At 41.8% G+C, this 20,620-nt stretch overlaps 1 protein-coding gene across 5 annotated transcripts in view; it reads left to right on the forward strand.

Annotated features, from left to right (window-relative positions):
* The window catches only part of ralgapa1 (Ral GTPase activating protein catalytic subunit alpha 1), a 69,547-nt gene that overhangs the window by 13,178 nt on the left and 35,749 nt on the right, over nt 1-20,620 (forward strand). For 2 of the 5 annotated variants that reach the window (XM_087833061.1, XM_087833057.1), the window contains exons 18-34: nt 374-526; nt 3,728-5,563; nt 9,156-9,280; nt 9,360-9,597; nt 9,959-10,153; nt 11,783-11,953; nt 12,087-12,280; nt 12,362-12,460; nt 12,542-12,697; nt 12,956-13,084; nt 13,178-13,303; nt 14,817-14,875; nt 15,144-15,252; nt 18,370-18,480; nt 18,727-18,795; nt 18,881-19,018; nt 19,141-19,324. In XM_087833061.1, coding sequence (XP_087689187.1) covers nt 374-526; nt 3,728-5,563; nt 9,156-9,280; nt 9,360-9,597; nt 9,959-10,153; nt 11,783-11,953; nt 12,087-12,280; nt 12,362-12,460; nt 12,542-12,697; nt 12,956-13,084; nt 13,178-13,303; nt 14,817-14,875; nt 15,144-15,252; nt 18,370-18,480; nt 18,727-18,795; nt 18,881-19,018; nt 19,141-19,324 — 4,092 coding nt within the window. The remainder of the gene's footprint in view (nt 1-373; nt 527-3,727; nt 5,564-9,155; nt 9,281-9,359; nt 9,598-9,958; nt 10,154-11,782; nt 11,954-12,086; nt 12,281-12,361; nt 12,461-12,541; nt 12,698-12,955; nt 13,085-13,177; nt 13,304-14,816; nt 14,876-15,143; nt 15,253-18,369; nt 18,481-18,726; nt 18,796-18,880; nt 19,019-19,140; nt 19,325-20,620) is intronic. The other 3 variants (XM_087833059.1, XM_087833058.1, XM_087833060.1) reach the window with 3 other exon arrangements.

Genomic DNA, 20,620 nt, shown 5'->3' on the forward strand with positions numbered 1-20,620 from the left:
TCACTCTCTCACTCACCAACTTTCCTGCAAAACTAACCCTGTCTCACCCCTCCCTCACCTTCCCTTCCCGTCTCTGTCCCTCCATGCCCATCATGGAACCCACCTCTTCAATAGCATCCTGTCACTTGCCTCTCGTTCCACTAATTTCCTGTCCTTATCTCCAAGCTGTGTTTCTATGCTTTTGTCTTATTTACTAAACGTATTCACTTGCTCTCTCTTTCTATTATCTTCATTTTTTATGTACTTTCTTCCACTTCTCCTTCCTCACTCACCTCTTAACCTTTATCTATACTTTTTTCCTCTTTTTTGTATTTTTCCCTTTTCTGTCCCACACTCTTCCTCTCTTCTGTTTCTCTTCTTCCCACTTCCTCAGCCCTGCGTAGCTGTTCTACGGGGGATTCTCTGCTGTCCTCAGCCTTTATCCGCAGTGCTAAGAGTGCTCCTGCTCTGGCTCCGCCTCTTCCTGTCCTCCTCCACCACCACCACCACCACCCTTTACTACCCCCCCTTGCCGACCAGCTGGCAGGTACACACTCTTTGCACTACCTGTCTGCCTGCCTGCTGCCTGCCTGCCTGGATTAGTCGTCTACACAGACTGAAACTCTGCCTGTTGTCTTGTCTCTGAATATTTCTCTTTTCTTGTTTGTTTGTTATCACTGGAGCAGCAGTTTTTATCTGCTCCATCAGCAATCATTGACCCCATTCCCAGTTCAACTGCAACTTGGCTAATCTTAAAAGCTGTTGATCAGCAGTGCGCAAAATTTGCATGTTGCAAGTGTAGATCTCTGAATTCTTTTCATCATTTAACAAGCAAATTGTTCCTCAAATACGGTCTTTGTTCAGTAAAATGTCAAAAGATGGCCTAAAATGATTATTTGCAAGATGCAAAAGGAGCATATTTTTGTAAAACCAAAGATATTCCCAAATCATATATTATCATATACAACAATTTAAAAAAATACAAAATATTTATATGCAAGATCTTCCACTGGAAGAACAGAGGTGCTTAAAGGTCTTTTTTTTAATCAGACTTAATGTTTTCAAGGAGGTATGCAGAGGTTTCTTTACATCTTTAAAGGAAGATTTAAGTTAAGTTAAATTAAGAACTTTCTTTTTCTGTAAAGAGTAAAAAAGGAGCTGATTGGGTCTTTCAGCTAATCAGCTGACAGATTATAGGTGGCGTAACATGAGCTACCTCTCTAGTGACTCTCCTTTTCTGATGTCTTGGGCTGCACTTGGCAGTGGTAGTGCTAGTTCTGGTTCTGCTCTGCAGATGGTGAGAATCCTTCGTCCACCTGCTGAAGTTTGTGGTTACAGAGGTTAGTGACAGCTCACAAAGCAGACAGCAGAAGGACAGCCAGTGCAGCTGATTGATATTGAGGAGTACCACAGCAGTAACCTATCCAGGGAGCCAACTGAGAGAAGACTTGAGGGGAGTAGGGCAGAAACTGAACATTAAAGTAAGAGCAACCAATACATAGCCTTGTTTCTCAGATAGAAAAAACTCGAAAACAAAACACTGAAGTGCTGATATGCTTTGCCAGGTGTTAGTACATCAGGCAGTCACCCAGATGATCAAGTATGTGTGTTGGAATCACTCAACTGTGATTGTATTTGTAGGATGTGTTAAATAATCACCTCAATATATACAGATCAGGCGTAACATTGATTGCCTGCCTAATATTGTGTTGGTTCACCTTTTGCTGTCAACTCTTACCTGTAGGGGCACGCACTCCGTATTGTTGTGCTCCTCAAACCATTCCTGAACCATTTTTGCTTTGTGAAAGAGACCACAGCCATCAGGGAGTACTGTTTCCACAAAAAAGTGTGCATGGTCTGCAACAGTGCTTAGGTAGATAGTATGTATCCAAGTAAAATCCACATGGATGGCAGGCCCCAGAGTTTCCCAGCAGAAAATCGCCCAAAACATTACATGCCACTGCTGGCTTGCCGTCTTCCCATAGTGCATCCTGGCAGTAGGTGTTCCCCAGGTAAACAACAGACAGGCGCACCCATCTATGCGATATAAAAGAAACCGGAGTCATCAGGCCAGGTCACCTTTCAGTGGTGGGCAGGGGTCCGCTTGGCCACCCTGACTGGTCTGCAGTTCTGTAGCCACACATAGAAGAAACTGTGGTGCACTGTGTATTCTGGCACCTTTCTATCAGAACCAGCATTAAATTTTTCGTTTCTTTGAGCTATAGCAGTTCATCCATTGGATCAGTCAGTGTTATAATGTTATGCCTGATCAATGTATGTCTTCAGCAGCTTGCTAAAATGCTATTTTAAACACACCTGCATATGTAAACTAGAACTAGTTTATATATGCATATTTATTATATAAATCGAATTCATGCTGGACCAGCCAGTAGTGAACAAAGATGTATGTCATTTTGAGTCTGTGTTGCAAACATTTCACTTAGACTTTAGATGTAAGTGGGATTTGCTTTTCTTGTTGTACACCTGTTTGCATGAAACTCGACATACCTGTTTTCTTTGTTACTTGCTTATCATCTTGCTTGCCTGCCTGCCTGCCCGCCTATTAACCTGCACCTTACTCTTATCTGCCTGCACACACATTTGTCTTCGAGGTCTTTCCATTAACTCTACGTATTTGCATTTTTTTCTGCCTGTTATAAGTCACTTTATTTCTCTACCTTTCTTCTTGATCCTCCTTTCACCAACTTTTGGTGTAAAATTTCATATGATTTGCTTTATTCTTGCAGTGGCTTTTGCTTGGACAGCTCTCCTTTCTCTTTAGTATGAGAGGATGATGACTCGCATATCATTTTTGTTGTTTTTAGTGTGTCTGTGTGTGGTGGTGACTAATGGATGGTTATTGTGCACGAGAGAAAACCCACTGAAATAATTGTAAATGGAAACCTAAGGGGAATTTCTGTGACATTAAACATGATGGTTGTACAACATAGCTTGCCCTTGCAAGTGCACAACAGCCAAACTGGAAAGCAGTCAGCTGTGTTGCTGCATTGTTGCAAGCGAAATGGTGTATAGTATAACATATGAGTGTAAAGAGATTTTTACATAAATGATTTTGATCTTGTCCATCTTTTTTATCTTCTTAAAATCAAATTCCAGCTTCATATTCATGCCATCAAACTATGCTAGTTCAGAATAATCCTTATTTATCTTATCCTGGGCCTTACTGAAATTCTCCTAAGTTTGTCCTCTGTCTGAAGCAATATCTCTTAGCACGTAGGTTGGGCTTCTGTGCTCACAGGCCTGAGATAGTCATATTAGGGAATTATCTACTCTCTTTAAAATCATCTTGAGCCAAACATAGAAAAAAACTGTTCTGAAGCCAGACCTTTTGACTCGGGGAGTCTATTTGTTGATAGTTCACAGTTTAAAATTTATTTAATAATAATATTTATGAAGATGTAACAACCAAACAGTCAGCATTCAGGCATTTATCCAATGTTTTTCTTTTTCTTTTTCTACTAAAACAAGGTAAAAAAGGTCATGGTTAGCACCAGTAGTAGCTTGATAAATAGCCATAGGATGTTTGCTATGAACACATTTTGTTTTTGTAAGCAACGTCAGTGAGTACAATCTGATAAAGAACCAGACTTTAGATAACTTCTGCCTAATGCATTTTTTCAGATCTGTGTGCGTGTGTGTGTACGTGCACATGCCTGCATGCATGCACAGTTTTTAATGTGTCTCCTCCCCTTTATGCTCCAGCTAATGCCACTCCTTTTCCTTCCAGACCTCGAGGATCCACCAATCACACTGGCATCCCGCACGTCTCGAATGCGCCACTCATCCCAGAGCGACGAGACTCCTCCCATCTCCTGTTCTGAGGTCTTCCATGGTGGGGCTTGTGATGTGGATACCCCAGCCCCATCCTCCCTTGCAAGGAGCAGCAGTGCCTCTGACATCATGGAGCCTTTCATCGCAGAGCGGGTTAAAGGTGAAGATCCCCAGAGGGATCCAAATTTGATCCCAAATCCTTCTCCCCATCACCACCACCACTCCACAACTTCTTCCTTACTCGTAACCAACAGCCACGCAGCTCAGCCACCCTCACAGTCCCTCACCTTCTCTTCTCCCACCCCTTTTGCCTTCTCCAATGGTGCTGTTTCCTCGTCCTCAGAGGTAAAAGATGATGGTAGTGTGTGCGATCAATTCTGGCACCAAAGTGTCTCTCGAAGCCGAGGTTCTAGTTCCGATTGGGTGAGTGACTGGGACTCAGCCTTCGCCTTTCAACCTGAAAAGGAAGCTGATGGAGATGAGGGTGAAACTGGGGAAGATGATTTATTCTCTTCTATTAGGGACTACCTCATTAACAAAGAAGCTGAGAGGAAGGGTGAGGCAGGTGAGAAAGATAGTCCCGGTCGAGTGGTAGAAAACAGCGTTGCTTTACCCGCACTCGTGCAAACAGGGTTGGCAAGAACACAGTTAGAAAACAGAGGGCAGCTCGGAGAAGCAAAGCCGGTTGTAAGGGAGGACAGACAGGTAAGTAAATCAGTGAGACATAGCAGTGTGGATTCTATCGAGGAGAATGAGGCAGAGCAGCCGAGTATCTATGAGTGCTTGGAGCTGCAGTGTCAGTGGCCATCACCCAGTGCTAAGGTGGGCTCTAGTTTAGAAAGAACTACTGCTGAAAAGAAGGTCGTGGGAGGAAATAGTGGAAAGGCAACAGTATTGGAAGGGAAATATGACTTGTGGGGTGATACAGAAGAGAAACAAGATGATAAAGAAATGGCAGCAAATGACAAGTCCAGTTTAATTAGGCAAGATACTACTGTGGGTGAAGGTAGCAGTGAATCAGTTCCCCAAACTTCAGAACCCACTAAGACCAAGATGTCCCGTAGTAGCACTAAGAGGCATCATTCTGGGGGTGTCCATGTCAGTTTCCGGCCCTCAACTGAATCTGTCCAGTTCCATAACCCTCTTGAAAACAAGGAGGCCCACTGGAAAGCCCGGCTACGCCGGCTCAGTCACTTCCACACACACAGCCACTCGGCTGGAGAGAGGCCTGGGGTTGGAGCTGGGGCAGGGTCAGGGGGGAAGCTGGGAACAGGGGGTTCAGGTAAGTTTGGCTCTGTGGCTGTTATCAGCCATAGAACAGGCGTACATGAGAAATTAGCATCTGGGACTATAACGGATAGCAGTGGGACAGGGGGCACAGCAGGCCTGGAAACCCGGTCTGGGACTGGAGGGGACAAAGACAAGCAGCATGCTGGATCCTGTGTGGGATCCAGTCATGGCCCAGAGGTTCACTCTGAGGGGTTGTCAAGCAGTTCAGGTTCCTCAGGAGTGCGCGGACGTTTAGGACGTTCCGCCTTGCGATCTAGAGCCTCCCGCTCCCGCTCCCAGGAGCCAGGGAGCACTGCCTCACGGCACCACCAGGGGGCTCTTCTTGGCGGTGTTTATAAGACTGTGGTTCACGCTCTGTCGTCCAAGCCTCGGCCCCAAGGTCAGGGGTCATCCCAAGGCTCGTCGCCGCAGCGGCAGGCCCGGGCCACCATGGGTGATGCATCACTCAGGGATCTCTACTCCCATGTCCTGGGCTACTTTGGACGAAAGACGACTACGCCAGGTGAGGATCGCAACGAACGAAGTTCTCACAAAGGAAACAGCTGTGGAAAGACAAATACTCACCACCACACAAACACCAGCAACTTTCTTTTCCTTTTTGGCTGTTTTTTTTTTCTTTTTTAACTGGTTTGTTATGATGGAATGACATTTTTGGCTGAAACTCATCATCTTGCTGCTGGACTGAAATTCAAACTCCCTGTTGATGTGTTTCCTCTTGAACGTAGCCCCTCCTCCAGCCTGCCTCTTATCAAGGACCCTCACCCTCCTACTTCCCATGCCTTTCCACTTCTCTAGTTCAGAAGTTCCCTCCCTCCTTCTCCTTTCTGCTTTCTCTAAGGGTTTCGGGATTTTTAACCTTCTCACCTCCTTACCCTGTTCTCCACCTCCATCCTCACCTTGATGTTGCATGCAGCCTCCTCGTGCCTCCTTCGCCTCCTCCCCCGGACTCCGGCCCTTCTTCAGCTCTACAGAAGGAAACTGATCTACAGACAAGCACAACTGTCTGTAGAAAAAGAAAACAGCTGACATACACTATACTATTGAGAAAGATCCCAGATGTTTTGTAGCACTTTCAGACTTTGATTCATTGTTGTCAATCAAGGAATATCAGTGATTTTACAAATTGAGTGTAAGCATTTAGCTGTAGTTCATTCTCACACCACTAGAGTGCAGCATAAGACCCTTTGATAAATTGATCAAATTTGAATGAATATAAAAAGGTATGCACTTTCAAATTGGTAATGGTTATTTGCCTTGCACACTGCAGCCTTTATCAGTTATGCTGAATGGTTAAGTGCACATTTGAATCAGCAGCACAAATGCCACCTTTTTCTGTTCATTCTAATCCTTGGTGCAGAAGTGAGGCTATTTTACCTTCGGGTTTGGATTTTTGATAAGAGCACAATGATTCATCACCTGAATCTGTCTTGATGTGAAGTTACTGTTACAAAACCACTTTTTAAAATGTTCTTACATTACTCAGGAGTATTGCATGGCAGCTTGTGTCAAATAATATACTTGTTTGGTTTGTCTACTAATGTTCCAGATTATTTATTTGTTTATTTTTTTATTTAATTTTTTTATTACAGTAAGGAAGAAATTGCATTTTAGTGTAAATAAGCATTCACGGTTTCACCTGGTACTTTTTATACCAGATATTATATGCTATGGCTGGTTAAACTCAGATTGATGGTGCTTTTGCATAATCCATGAGCACAAGTGGTGCCCTTGTGCCACTTGACCACACTGTTTTATGGTTCGCTTGTGCAGAATTTGCATGACTGAACAGAGTCCACGAGAATGAGCTTGTGCAGTTATTGTAAACTCTCCACACTGAAGTCCTTAAAAAAGGGCTTTATTAGGTCTAGTGTGTTGCATCATTGTTACTGTATTTGTCCATTCACAGCAGCTGGTCCTTTACTGAACTGCAGCATGAGTAAGAGAAAGCTTGGAGTGCAGTGAGTCATTGGTAACTCTCCATGTAGAGTAATATATCCAGAGTTGTTTTTATTTATGGATCTCTTCGCTAAGAGTGTTGATCCAGTGGAGACAAGCTCATCCGTAGCTCTTATCTTATTGAGGTGATTTTTGGTATCAGGTGCCAGACGACACACACTGCAATTGTTGAAATGACTCAACCGAATGGGCTGAACATGTGAAAAAAAAGAGATGAGTTGTCAAGTCTGTCAGATGGCATAGTCTGTGTAAGGTCAGCTAACAGCTTGTTTATGGTACTAATAGGGAATGCATTGTATATGTTAGCTTTAATGGTGCATTAATGAGACTAAAAACACTTTTCTTTTTCTTTCCATTTTGTGTTGCTATTGGTGATGTCATGGCAAATAACCATTACAGTAAAATATTATTTAACATCTGGGCAAGGGCACATGTCTGAATAACACACTAATTTTGCTTTTGAGTATTCAGGAATGATATCTGTAAGGCTTCAATAGAAGCAACAGTAAGTTTACTTAAGTTCTCTCCGTACTATCACAGCCACAGTATTCTGATCCTGCTTAATTTTTTATGGTTGCGCTTACGTTACCTGCTGCAGAGGTGGAGCAGATGATGTGTTTGGGTGATGTACAAGTGTACCTGCAGGGTATTCCCTTTTGAATGTTTCTTGTTCTGTGGTAAATTCTGTGTTAAATGTGGCACAGTAAATAATTTGGTTGTGGATTAAGCTTTATTGACAAAATAACTGGTATTCAGGGGTAGAAGCAACCAACTCATGCTGTCTTCTGTCAGCCACAGGTGCAGACATTAAATATTAGTTAGTTAATACTGAAAGCAGCAGATTTAATCCCATCTGACTTTGGGTTGGAGAGATGCACTCTATCAGAATTTATAAACTCCCACTGGTCGCTATCTTTGTATCCAAGCTAACAGCAGTATAACTCATAGTAACATAACTGCACTAATGTGGGCCTGTGGTATGCTGCTTGTTTGGAGCTAACAGTGTGATACTCTCTCTTGCTCTGTCTGCATGGTGTGTATTAACTCCTGCATTGCTTTCCTGGTGGTTATTGATGCGCCTGCTATTGTGGCTTTTCTTTATTTAAAAAATACAGTTTTAAATAACATTCAGGCCTACAGTATACACACACATCAGGACTGCTCTTAAATCATCAATTTTACCAGTTACTAGTTTGTTTTAGTGATATTGTGACATTTCAGCGTAACATCTGATCACTGTGCTTTAAATAGTGCTTTTAATGCTCTGTGGGCAATGTTGGGATTACTGTTTCCTGATCAAAAACAAAATGTCACCATATCTTTGATTTTTAGATGTTTACAAAGATTATCAACAAGTCAGACCTGATGATAGTCATGTTACACAATTCCTTATTTCTTGGTATGTCTAAGTTTTCTATCATTGAAACTGTTTGCGTGGGTAAGCATCAGTCAAGCCCCTCTCAGGCATCTGCTCCTTTCTGTAAATGTGACAGCATCTGAGCAAGTCCTGTCGGAATGCACATCCTGGTCACTTTTTCATTAGAAAACTCAAGAAAAGACTTAAACTGTTAACTACCTAAAAACTGGATATTTATGCACCTTAAACATCATGGACAGCACAACAAATAAAACTTTGAGACGTCTTAATAACTTTAAAGGTGTGCATTGAAGTATTTTATTTTGAAAGTCCAGTTGCCGCTAACCAGCCAGGCTCGGCTCTGGTATGTAAATTTACTACCTGCTGGCTGGCCTGGGAATGATGTCATTCAGCTTCCTCTCCAGTGAGTCTCTTCCTGGATTTCCTTAAGAGCGGTTGTCAGCTGGACTTCAGGGCTGTGGAGTTGGAAGAGAGACTTGCTGGTGAAGCAGCTGCATGATGTTGAGGATCAGAATAGTGAGCTGGCCTGTTTGAAGATGGGGTCAATGTCTGAATGGGAGTATGCTGTCACTTTAACAGATTAATAGTTTTGTATATAATGTCTGATAGGGGCTTCACAGTCTGTCTTTGTGTGTTTGCTTACTTATATGGCTCCCTATGCTTGTGAATGCTCATGGTTTTTATCATTCCTCTGTGTGTGTGTGTGTGTTTATTATAACCTTGTCTACCTCTGTGCCTCATTATGCATTTGTGTTTGTAGCCAATAAAGAGGAGGTGGTCCAGAAGGCCCGTCCAGTCTCCACTGATGTTGGAAGCAGCAACCCAAACTTCTCTGACCTCATGGATGAGTTTATCCAGGAGAGACTGAGGGCCAAAGGAACTTCAGTTAGTACAACACACACGCTAATTTCAGATTGTGTCATAAGATGGAAGATACGAGCGTCACTTTCCCCTCTGTACACAGGGTCGCCGTGGCAGCAGCCCGGGAAGCCTGGAAGTTCCCAGGGATCTGCCAGAGCTCCTGGAGGCCAGTCATAGTCGTGATGGATCGCGACCCTTAGATGATCTTCGGCCTGTCGATGATCCGGGGGTTCCCTCTGAGTGGACGTCACCCGCTAGTGCCAGCGGTTCTGATGTCATCAGCTCCGACAGCCAGTCAGACTCCTTTAATGCCTTTCAGTACTCCACCTGCAAATTTGATAGTAAGGAACAAGATATGAGCAGTTTATTTATACTGCACAGCACACATTTGTCCTCTTTTTAAAACAATATTAAAGTATAAAACTGTTATCTTGTGCAAAACTTTTTATTAGTTCATGTAAAATAGTTTTATGTTATTAAATAATCATTTTTTCTGCCAAGAGAAGCAGAAAAACACAAAATTGATTTATTTTTTTTTAGGTAAATTAATCTGTGGGAGTAAGCCATCTCATCTTCTGTTTAACTTTGAAGAACTTTTTGTGAAGTGTTTAAAAATAATCCATCACAGTTTGTCAGGCTGCTGAAATTAAAAGAGGAAAATCAACAACTGTACAGCAATGATGACTTTTCTTTCTTTTGGAGATTTTACTTTTAGCTCCGAGGCATCTGCAGGGGGAGTTGGATCTGCTGCAGGAGGGGGAGGAGGTCGAGGCAGCTCGCTGGATCAGGACAGCCTTGGTGGGGGCGTGGCCTGTGAAGAGCACGAGGTGGCCAGTTTGACGACACTTCACATCGACTCAGAGACGAGCAGCCTGAGCCACACTGTCACGGTTACAGGTAGGGACATAACAGACTTCAGCTCAATGCCTGCTCACCAGAACCCTTAAATACTGTGTTTTTATGCCATCTAAGGGGTTTTCCCAGTAGATTAAATGGGGGGGGAATTGACTCTAATAAAGATAGAAGAATTTAAATAATAATAAATAATGCTTATATAACACTGATTTAACGCTTAAATAACGTTTGTTTATTTAGGAGCCATTTGATACAGTTTATCAAATTTTTTGGTAAACACGTTGTAAATTAAGTCCATCTGAAATGTAGGTTCTCTGTGTCGATCATGCAAGCACACACACACAAACTAACAATGGTTATCAAGTGTTTCTATGCAAGGTTACTTTAATCTAGTAAACAAATGGTAGTGTGTAGGCTGTGTAACCTCTTAGATTTATCAGTTTGTGTTGGTGTTTGCGATAAGCACCTATTTTGTAAACAGATCCTTTTAACACTAATGAAGGATAAAGTAGGACTGGGCATCTAATAAAAATGTAAATTCAATTTTGGCTTCCAGTGGTTATTATAATAGAATAAGATGGAGTAAAATTAATGCTTTTATCCATTATTTTTGCTGCAAAAGATGGAGGTATTAATAATACTGCAAAGTATTTTTTTTTCTTCCATTATGAATCGAGGGCATTCTTTTCCTTCCTAAGAGTCTAGTTTTGAAAGCTCGGCTGTCCCATTCAGGTCTCTGTCGTTTATCTTGTGGCTGCCGTGCAGATCGCCTGAGCTGGTGAAGTTTGCTATTCACCAGCTCATCTCCCTGCACCTGCAGACATCCAGTGGTTGAAGCTTCAGAACAGCAGTTGCCCTTCCAAGATGGTCTTTTGCAGTGAAAAACACACCCCGATCCTGCCCTAACTCCCTATAGGATTCATGAATCCTTGTTAGATATTAACTAATCAAGATTACAACTTTAAACAACTAAGTAATCATGCCTTTTGTTGTAATCAAGCAGCCCTACTCTGAATAGAATATCACACTTTTTTTTTTAATTCAAGCCCGTTTTTTACTTTACCACCTCTCTACAGCGATGTGCATCCCTAAGAACATTTTATATGAAATTTGAGTGCAGGCTCTCATTTACCACAATGTTGAGTATCCATTTAAAATGATGTAAAAGGACCCAAATAATGATAGGCACACTGCAAAAGAAACCCAGTCGAGCAAACCTATTTAGAAATACTCTTAAAGGTACAACATCAACAGATACTTTGAATGCAGTCTTTTGTTATTGATTAACAAGAACATCTATCACGTTTTCAGGATTTTTTTTTTTAAAATATCACAGTGATGAGTGTCAATAAAAAGCATGAGAGTAGAATAATAAAATACATAATAGTTGAATCAAATAACATGCTTATAAATCACATTAGTGTGATCCAGAACAAAGAGAAAAATGGACTAAACTATCATAAGAAAGTATTTTTCTGATTGTCTTGGTTTTCTATGTGATCTTTTAAAATGATGTTTTTTACTATCCACTTAGCACTTAGGTTTTAAGTCTCCTTCTTTGATATAAGTCATAATAAAAACAACCTCTCAGCCTCACATTCCACCATAAAGCATGAATCTCATCCTCCCGTTGCCTCATCAGGAGTTGATATTTTCTGTATTCTTTCCCAGGTTCGGAGAGTGCATCACCCATGCATTCACTCGGGGGCTCTCGCTCCCAGACTCCTTCCCCTGCCACTTTGACAGCAGAGCACACTGAGCACACGCATTCCCACTCCCACACCCATTTACAGCTGGACCAGAAACTCCACAACTCTGTCCTACAGACCCCCGATGACCTGGGTAATACTCAGAGGCATTCACTTTGAGATGCATTTTCCTGTTCATACAAAGTGTAGTACTTTAATCATGTTTGTGAATATGAAATACTTTGTAGGATGACTCAGTCATGTTCTCATTGACTCATTTATTCCAGAAACGAGTGAGTTCCCCAGTGAGGACTGTAGCGTGATGGCGGGCGGCTCTCTGACCGGATGGCACGCAGATGTTGCCACAGTGATGTGGCGAAGGATGCTGGGTATCCTGGGAGATGTGAACAGCATCAAGGACCCAGAAATCCACGCTCAGGTCTTTGACTACCTGTGTGAACTTTGGCAAAACCTGGCCAAGGTGAGAATTGAGACATACAGTGAACCCGCAACTCCTGTGTCAGTGAACATGTTCTCCAATGCCGAGCTTTTCTGTTTGCAGATCAGGGATAATTTGGGCATTTCTCTGGATAACCAGTCATCTCCTCCACCCCCTGTTCTGATCCCACCCCTGAGAATCCTCACCCCTTGGCTCTTTAAGGTATGTGTGATAGAGAGGTAACAATAAGGGTTATAACATAACACTTGTTTCAGTGTTAGTTAAGCAATCTTTTCTCTTTAGGCCACCATGCTGACAGAGCGTTACAAGCAGGGGAAACTTCACGCCTACAAGCTGATTTGTAGGATCATGAAGAGACGGCAAGACGTTTCACCAAACACAGACTATCTGACACACTTCTATAACATCATGCATCAAGGACTTCTCCACCAAGACCAGGTAGAGTGGTCTCAAATTTATACTTGAACATAATATATGAACAAACAGAACATTTTATATTTTACAGATTTCTTTAATCTTGCAGCTGTTAATAAATTTTTTTAATGTTAAATACTCAAATCCAGATCTTTAAGCACAGAGTAAGTGCAGGAAAGCAGGAAAATGGGGAGAAAAGATAGTCATGCAGGCAAACATGCTGTGCTACTGTGAATGCACCTTTGAAGCTAAATGTTAAAAAAAACTGTATTACTTTTACAGGACATTGTGAACACCATCATCAAGCACTGTAGTCCCAGGTTCTTTAGTATCGGTCTACCTGGAGCCACCATGCTGATCCTGGATTTCATCATTGCAGCTTCTAGAGTCACTGCCTGCTCATCACTCAATGTAAGAAATCCTCCCATTTGCAATGTTGGTTTCCAGCTTTACAGGAGCTGATTCTTTCATTCCTGTCCTCCTAACAAGTTTTATTTTCCAAAGGCTCCAAGAGTTGAAGCACAGATTCTTCTCGGATCTCTGGTGTGCTTTCCCAACTTTTACGGGGAGCTTCCTGCTCTGCACCCCACCACAGCTGACGTGGTACTTACCAAGTTCCCTGATGTCAAGGTACGTGAATGCCGATCATCATCTTCCACCTTACCTTATCCCTAGTATCCTCCTCTGTCACAACAACTCTCTGCATGTCCTCCTTCACTACATCCATGAATCTTCTCTTAAGTCTTTTCCTTTTCCTCCTGCCTGGGAGCTCCACATTCAACTTCCTTTGTTTAGTAAATCCACTATCCCTCCTGTGCACATGTCCAAACCATCTCAACCTTAACCTTGTCTCCAGCCTGAGCTGTCCTTCTAATGTATGTAAATGTAGTTTATTTAGGTGGCTGAAATTATTCTTCACCAGAGGCTCCCCTTGTTTGGATAATAGGGAATTATAGCCATCCTAGCAGTTACAAATGCACAGAAAATTCTTCATTTTTAATCTTGCAGCATCCTTTCTGCAAATGATATGCAGCGCAGCCTGGTTCAGTGTATCCACAGTGGATAAACTGTTCATCATACCTCATATGCACTTCTCTGGGGGAGTATTACAATACACCGCAATAAAATATTGAGAAAAAAAACTTTTTTTTTAAGAAATTACTTTAATCTTCCTGTAAGTTCGGGGAAGAGTAGGACAATACAGTTAAACTGACAGGTCTGAAAATGTGTTAGTTTTTGGGGGTTTTTAACTCGCACATCAAAAGCTCAAAAAGTTTATCTACTTTGTTTGTAATCCAGGTCAGTTCAAACATCAGCTGTCCATAGGGGATCTCGGAGGCAAACTAATAGGCTAATGTCTCATCAACCATTCTTGTTTGAGCTAAGGGCGATGGGAGTGATGTTGTTATTGTTGTTGGTGCCATGTAAACTGCTAATGCCATGCGTGGCAGCGCCTCAGGCTCACTCACTGCTTTCTTATGTGGCAGAAGCTTGTTTTGAATCACTAAGCGGTCATTAACACTGACCAGAGGGACAAGACCAGGGAGTGTGTGAACGTGTCTGGGGTGTGTGTTGACCTGTTTAAACTGTGACTATGTGTCCATATTTAGTCCAGCATATGTGTCTACGATATGCATTAACACCACACGGTGTAGTTCCTTGAATCTGTTTCCTGTTTGTCTGACTGGGAACTATTAAGTTTGTCCTCATTTTCTGACATACATAGTGTTGAAATGATGGATGCTCAGATCACACATTGCCAAATAATGAGGTTAGCTTAAAGGGAGGGGGAAATGAACTAAAATGGCTTGTTTCAGATACTGGACAAACTCAAGGACTACATCGAGGCCTTGTGTAAGATAGAGAAGGATTATTTTGAACAGTGAATCATGCAAAGCTACTCTAATAGGTCAATTTTAAGGATGCAGTCTCTTTATTATTTATTATACACACCTTTAAGGGCTACTCAATTATGGCAAAAATCATAATCCCAATTATTATCATCAGTATTTCAATCTGAGTTCTGCAACATGACTTTTTATATTAATGCCTATAATAACAATACTAGTGGTCAGCTGATATATTGCTATTGAAAACTGATGTGCTGTATGTTTTTGTTTTTTTGTTGTTTTCTTTTTTTAAGGAGCATATCGTCAAAACCATCCTGACCTCTGCCAGGGATGAACCCTCTGCTCCTGCCAGGTAAAGGGTTTATAAAGTTTATTTATTTATTTATTTATTTTCATTACACATATGTTGCGCTGGTGCCCCAAGTTACCTAAAGTTATCATTTGTTAATAAATTCCTTCAGTATGTAACCACATCTGTTTGTGCTCACCGTTGGCGAGTATTTCTTTATTTTATGCTGGTTCCTGTGTGTAATATTAATATATGCAGTGATTCCGATAAACTGCATTTATAGAGACCTTTAGTGCAAAACTGCTTGCTCACACTGTGCTGTTTTTGTCAGGTGTGTGGCTTTGTGCAGTCTGGGGATATGGCTGTGTGAGGAGCTGGCCCACGGGACTCAACATCCACAGATTAAAGATGCTCTCAATGTGATCTGTGTTACCTTGAAGGTCAGTCACACCTCAGTACATCTATAAATAGCAATTAAGTTCTGTTCAGCTGGACTTCCAAAAAGCAACCTAAATTTTATATTTGAACTGTGACTCATTATGACTGAAATGTCAGACCAGTCTGATCGCATTATGAGTTGTGTTATAGTTGTCTGTTCTCACACTTTGTCCCCAATGACCATGGATCTCTCAGTTTCTGACTGTGGTCCAGTGAAATAAGACCAAAGCAGTGACTGTGATTCAAAGGCACAGCAGACTGGCCGCATGTTGCACAGATCTGCTCAACACACTAGTGCCAAAACATCTGCTCCTTTTTAGGCTGAAAGTTTATCATACTGTTCCCATGAGGCAAGCCATGGTATAGTGCAGACCACTTACATAGACAAATAAATTTAATGTAGTGTATGAGAGAACGTACGTCTGTTCTTTATCCTTTTCTTTCTTTCTTTTAAAGACAGAGACATTTTCAATGATCCCATCTCTACATCTGAATGTGAATCCTATTTAATACTTTGTGAACCCTGAAAATGATTGGCTGCAGCCGGATTGCCAATCCAAACTATAGAACTGGTATCTTTGTTGATATATTCCTGTTGTTGTTAAGATAGCCTTTGATAGGAAACTCCTATGTAAAATCCTGTAAAATGTGCTGGTTATAAAATTAGAGGGTCACTGTCATCATGTCTCTCACTCCTCTCTGTTCTAAACCCTTCCCACTAGACAAGCATGGATACATGAGTGTACTTCATTAAAGAGAATAAAAATTAGCAACAAAGACTTCAGACACATAAACATAGAGACCAGTCAGCGAGGCCCTGGTGAGAATGTGTGTTCCCATGGAGGTTGTTGGCAGTCCCTGGACATGGTTGAAAAGAGGTTGCTGCACCAAAAGCCACTTGCCAACTAGTGGCTGAGTGGCAATAAAACTGCAATGGAAACTAGAAATTAAGTACCTTCGCTTTCAAAGTAAAATGTGTCTTACCACTGCAACTGACACGTTTCAAGAGAAGCAACAATTTTTTTTTGCCAACTGTGGATGCAGGGATCTCTATTCCTGCATGACTGTTTCTTTATCAGTTGATTTTAAGGTAGCCCTGTTAACCTGTGCAAGATTTTTTTTCTCAGTCTGATTAAAATTCACTGTAGATCTTCACTAAATAAGGTAATCGTTTTGACATTGACAGAATTATCTAACTTTTAAGAATTGGCAGAAGTTGATTTCTGATGTAAACAAACATCGCTTTCTGGGTTTTTTCTTTAGTGTCCTTTTACTCGACATCTAAAAATAGTTCTGGCTATTCTGATTTATTAGAATCAGGGGATTTATTTGGGGCGATCGTGGCTCAAGAGTTGGGCGTTCGTCTTGTAATCGGAAGGTTGCCGGTTCAAGCCCTGGCTCCGACAGTCTCGGTCATTGTGTCCTTGGGCAAGACACTTCACCCGTTGCCTACTGGTAGTGGTCAGAGGGCCCGGTGGCGCCAGTGTCCAGCAGCCTCGCCTCTGTCAGTGCGCCCCAGGGCAGCTGTGGCTACAATGTAGCTTGTCATCACCAGTGTGTGAATGACTGAATGTAGTGTAAAGCGCTTTGGGGTCCTTAAGGGACTAAGTAAAGCGCTATACAAATACAGGCCATTTACCATTCTAAAAGGTTATAATGCATTTTTGTCCAATGCCAGAAACATGTTGCATACCACAGCTTTAAATTCAGAGTTATAGATAAGGTAAGCAGACCAAAGTACAGAGTTAATACTGGAGGATTAGATGGAGGGTGTGTTTAACATGTTGTCCTTTGAGCAGCCAAAGTACGATGGAAAACGCTGTTGGAGATGAGTGTTGGTGTTGGTGAAATTTCCGTAGTGGGCTTAGTGTGTTTCAGACTGGGAGGCCTGTGGATCACAATAATACGGCCCAACATTTACTGTCATCTAAAGCCAAACACACACACACTCACACACGCATACCTTTTCCACCTTGGAATCCCTTGCTCGTGTATCGGCAGCCAACGACCCATCACACACACACACACACACACACACACACACACACACACACACACACACACACACACACACACACACACACACACACACACACACACACACACACACACACACACACTTGCATTCACTCACTCCTGGGAGCAAACCCTGGACTGTCAATATGTTTGGTCCTTCTTCAGATAGGAGACTAATCCAGAGGGAATGCTGCAAGCTGTGTCTCTCGCGCACACACACCATTGCATGTATACACACATCTTGTCCACTTTTGAATCTCTTGCCTTCATACCAGCAGCCAGTAGCTCCAGCCATTGGCTTTGTGACACACACACACACACAAAGCTTGAGGGATTGTCATATTTCCATGCTCTTCCTGCTGTTCTCTTTGCCTTTCATCTGTAAGCATTTTTTGCCTTGTTGTCCGTGATCCTCATTACATCTCGACTAATCTGTAAATTCTCTTTCTTTGTACTTATTATGCTGTAAACACCTTGTTAACCTTAAAGAAGTATAGCAAATACTATCTGTGGGATTTCAGCACGGATAACTGATGTGACAGTTATCTGACAGATAAGATGCTTATATGATACCTGCCAGTATTAATTTGAACAGTGCCGATATGTGAAGGAGAATGTGTGTTTTTAGACTGGCAGGCAACACAAAGAGAAGCTTTAGAGATAATAAAAATAGATGATTTATTATATGATATTTAGACTAATAATTTACTGACTTCATATCATTTTTTTTTATATTTGTCTGTTGGTAATTAATGCCATCAGGCCGATTGTGGATATTTTTGTTGACTAATTTAAGCCGAAGTTAATAATAGCTTAGAAAAAATGTGCAAGCTACTTGTTTAAACCTTCTAACGGTCCTGTGGAACCATTCATCCTCTTTTCTGGACATGTTCACTTCCTACAGAGAAGGTTCAAAATAATTTGGCCTGAAATAGGATTTGGTATTAACAAGCAACCTCATTATGGCCGTGTGAAATACAAGACGTGCCAGTGACAGATGTTTGATAACTGATACAGATGGATTTTGCTAAAAATGAATGTGTGTATGAATTTAACCCAGACCGGTGAATTAACATCAATGTTTTTTCTCCTCTGTCCCTCAGTACCCCAATAAGAGTGTAGCGCTGGTGGCGTCAGACATCCTGCACCTTCTGATCAGTTACGTTGATCATCTGCAGAAATTCCCACCCGACACGCCAAAGAAGATCGTAGAGGTGAGACATAAAATACAGAGAACATTTGAGCAACATTAATATTTTAATATTTCTGAATATTGGTTAAGACTGCTATTGCTTTGCCATAACACATGACTGAAGTCATGCTGTGTAAAGCCAAGGCCTCACAGTGCTGGTAGACATTAACAAATTTTTTATAGAGGTTTTAAAAACTGTGGCGGCTTCACGGTGTCGCATAACTTCAGAGGGATTAATGCTCATTTTAATCTTACTCTCTTCTTTCAGATTTTGATTGCCACCATCACATACTTGCTGCCTACTACTGAGTCTTCACCTCATGAACTGGATAAAAGGGTAAGCTGCTCACATTCACTTACAAACACTTTTTTAAAAACTCGCTGGATTGTTAGGTTTTAAAAATTGTACTTGTGTGTTGCAGCTGGTAGTTTCCCTCCTGTTGTGTCTGTTGGATTGGGTGATGGCACTGCCCCCAAAGACTCTTCTTCAGCCTGTGCAAACACGAAGCCCTCCAGAGAGGGACCAGCCTACCAAAACGCTCCTCAGCTGTATTTATAAGGTATATGCTTGTGTTTATATTCACATATATGACAGTATTAGGCCAGTTTGGCTCGACTGGAGCTGTAAACGATACACAAAGGAATCCACTCATCCGCTTTTTTCTTTTAAAAATGTGTCCAGGTATTACATGGCTGTGTGTATGGGGCACAGTCTTTCAGCAATCCCAAGTATTTCCCGCTGCAACTGTCGGACCTGTTAAATCCAGACTACGACCCGTTCTTGCCTTTAGAGAACCTCCGAGAACCAGAACCGCTACACAGTCCGGACTCTGAGCGATCCAGCAAACTGCAGCCAGTCACCGAAGGTAATGTATCAAGCAGTGGAAATGCACTGCTCCGCGGTTAACACCTATTACGTTTCTGTTTTTTCCTCTTGTCGCTTTAATAATCCATGCAATGTGGTGCGTTGATCCAGATGCATATAGAAAATCTTTACACTATGACACTCTGCAAAACCTTTGGTTTAGTCTTTACATGTGTGCACACCTGTCTGCATCTGTGTCGGAGTATATATCATCTCCTGCTGTGGTTCACCAGGACTCTGTCTAGTTTAATGACTGGAGTAGCCCGAAAGGCCATGCTTCTCTACTCCTGTCTTCTCTCGTCTAACCACTAATCTTCACTTACACAATTCAGTTTTTTATTCTTTTAATATCCTAAGACTATTTTCTGCTAATGTTCCTCTCACATCTATTATATTCTGCTGGCTTCATTTATCATTTATTTTTGCTTCCCTTTGCCTTGTCTGCCTCTTTTAGAGCACCCTACGAGGTTCAGGGAGTCATTGAAAATCTGGTCAATACATATCTGTACTCTGTGCACAGCCTGTCAATAAGGAGTTGCCGTAAAGCGTGCGCGCGTGTGTGTTTCACAGTGTGTGTGTAATGATGTTGATTAACCAGGATCGGCTGGCAGCACAATGTGTGATGGCATTGGCTTCTTCTCAGCAGGGTGCAAACTATGTACGAGCTGAAAGTGTGCTTGTACTTTCTCCTAGTTTCTACAGTGATTCCTTAAGTTAACTCGTAAACTAAAGAACAAGTCAGAGTATCCTTCACACTTTTTCTGTCACTGTGAAACTGCAGGTTTAACACTTTTGTTGTTTATTTTATCGGTGGATGCTACTCGCCTCCCTACAGTAACACTCCAGTCCAATCAGCCCTACAGAAGGCTGCAATGCAGAAGATTTACTTTGCTAAACCTCTGCTAAAAGATAATGAGAGAAAATTAGTTTATTTTTATTCAATCAGTGCACATTAATCAGAGAGTAAACAGTAGATATTAAGCCTGCTGTGTGTGTAATGAATAGAGACTGAAGAGGGTCAGCCAAAGGCAACACTCTCTGCAAAGTGATTAAAGTTTATTTATATAGCGCTTTTCACAGACAAGCCCCAAAAATGCTTAAAACACAATTGATATGAAAATAGAATTAAAATAAACACAAACATAAATAACAAAACGATTTCAGCAGAAGGCCTGAAAAAAATGTTTTGTTTTAAAGACTCTACAGAGTCAGCTTAACAGAGCTGGAGTGGTGAACTGATCCAGAGCCCTGCTGCCACAGCCTGAAAGCCTCTGTGCTCCTCTAGTCTTCAGTCTTG

This window comes from Neolamprologus brichardi, chromosome 19 (genome assembly GCF_056152115.1).
Source record: "Neolamprologus brichardi isolate AB-2024 chromosome 19, ASM5615211v1, whole genome shotgun sequence".
NCBI classification, from domain to species: Eukaryota; Metazoa; Chordata; class Actinopteri; order Cichliformes; family Cichlidae; genus Neolamprologus; species Neolamprologus brichardi.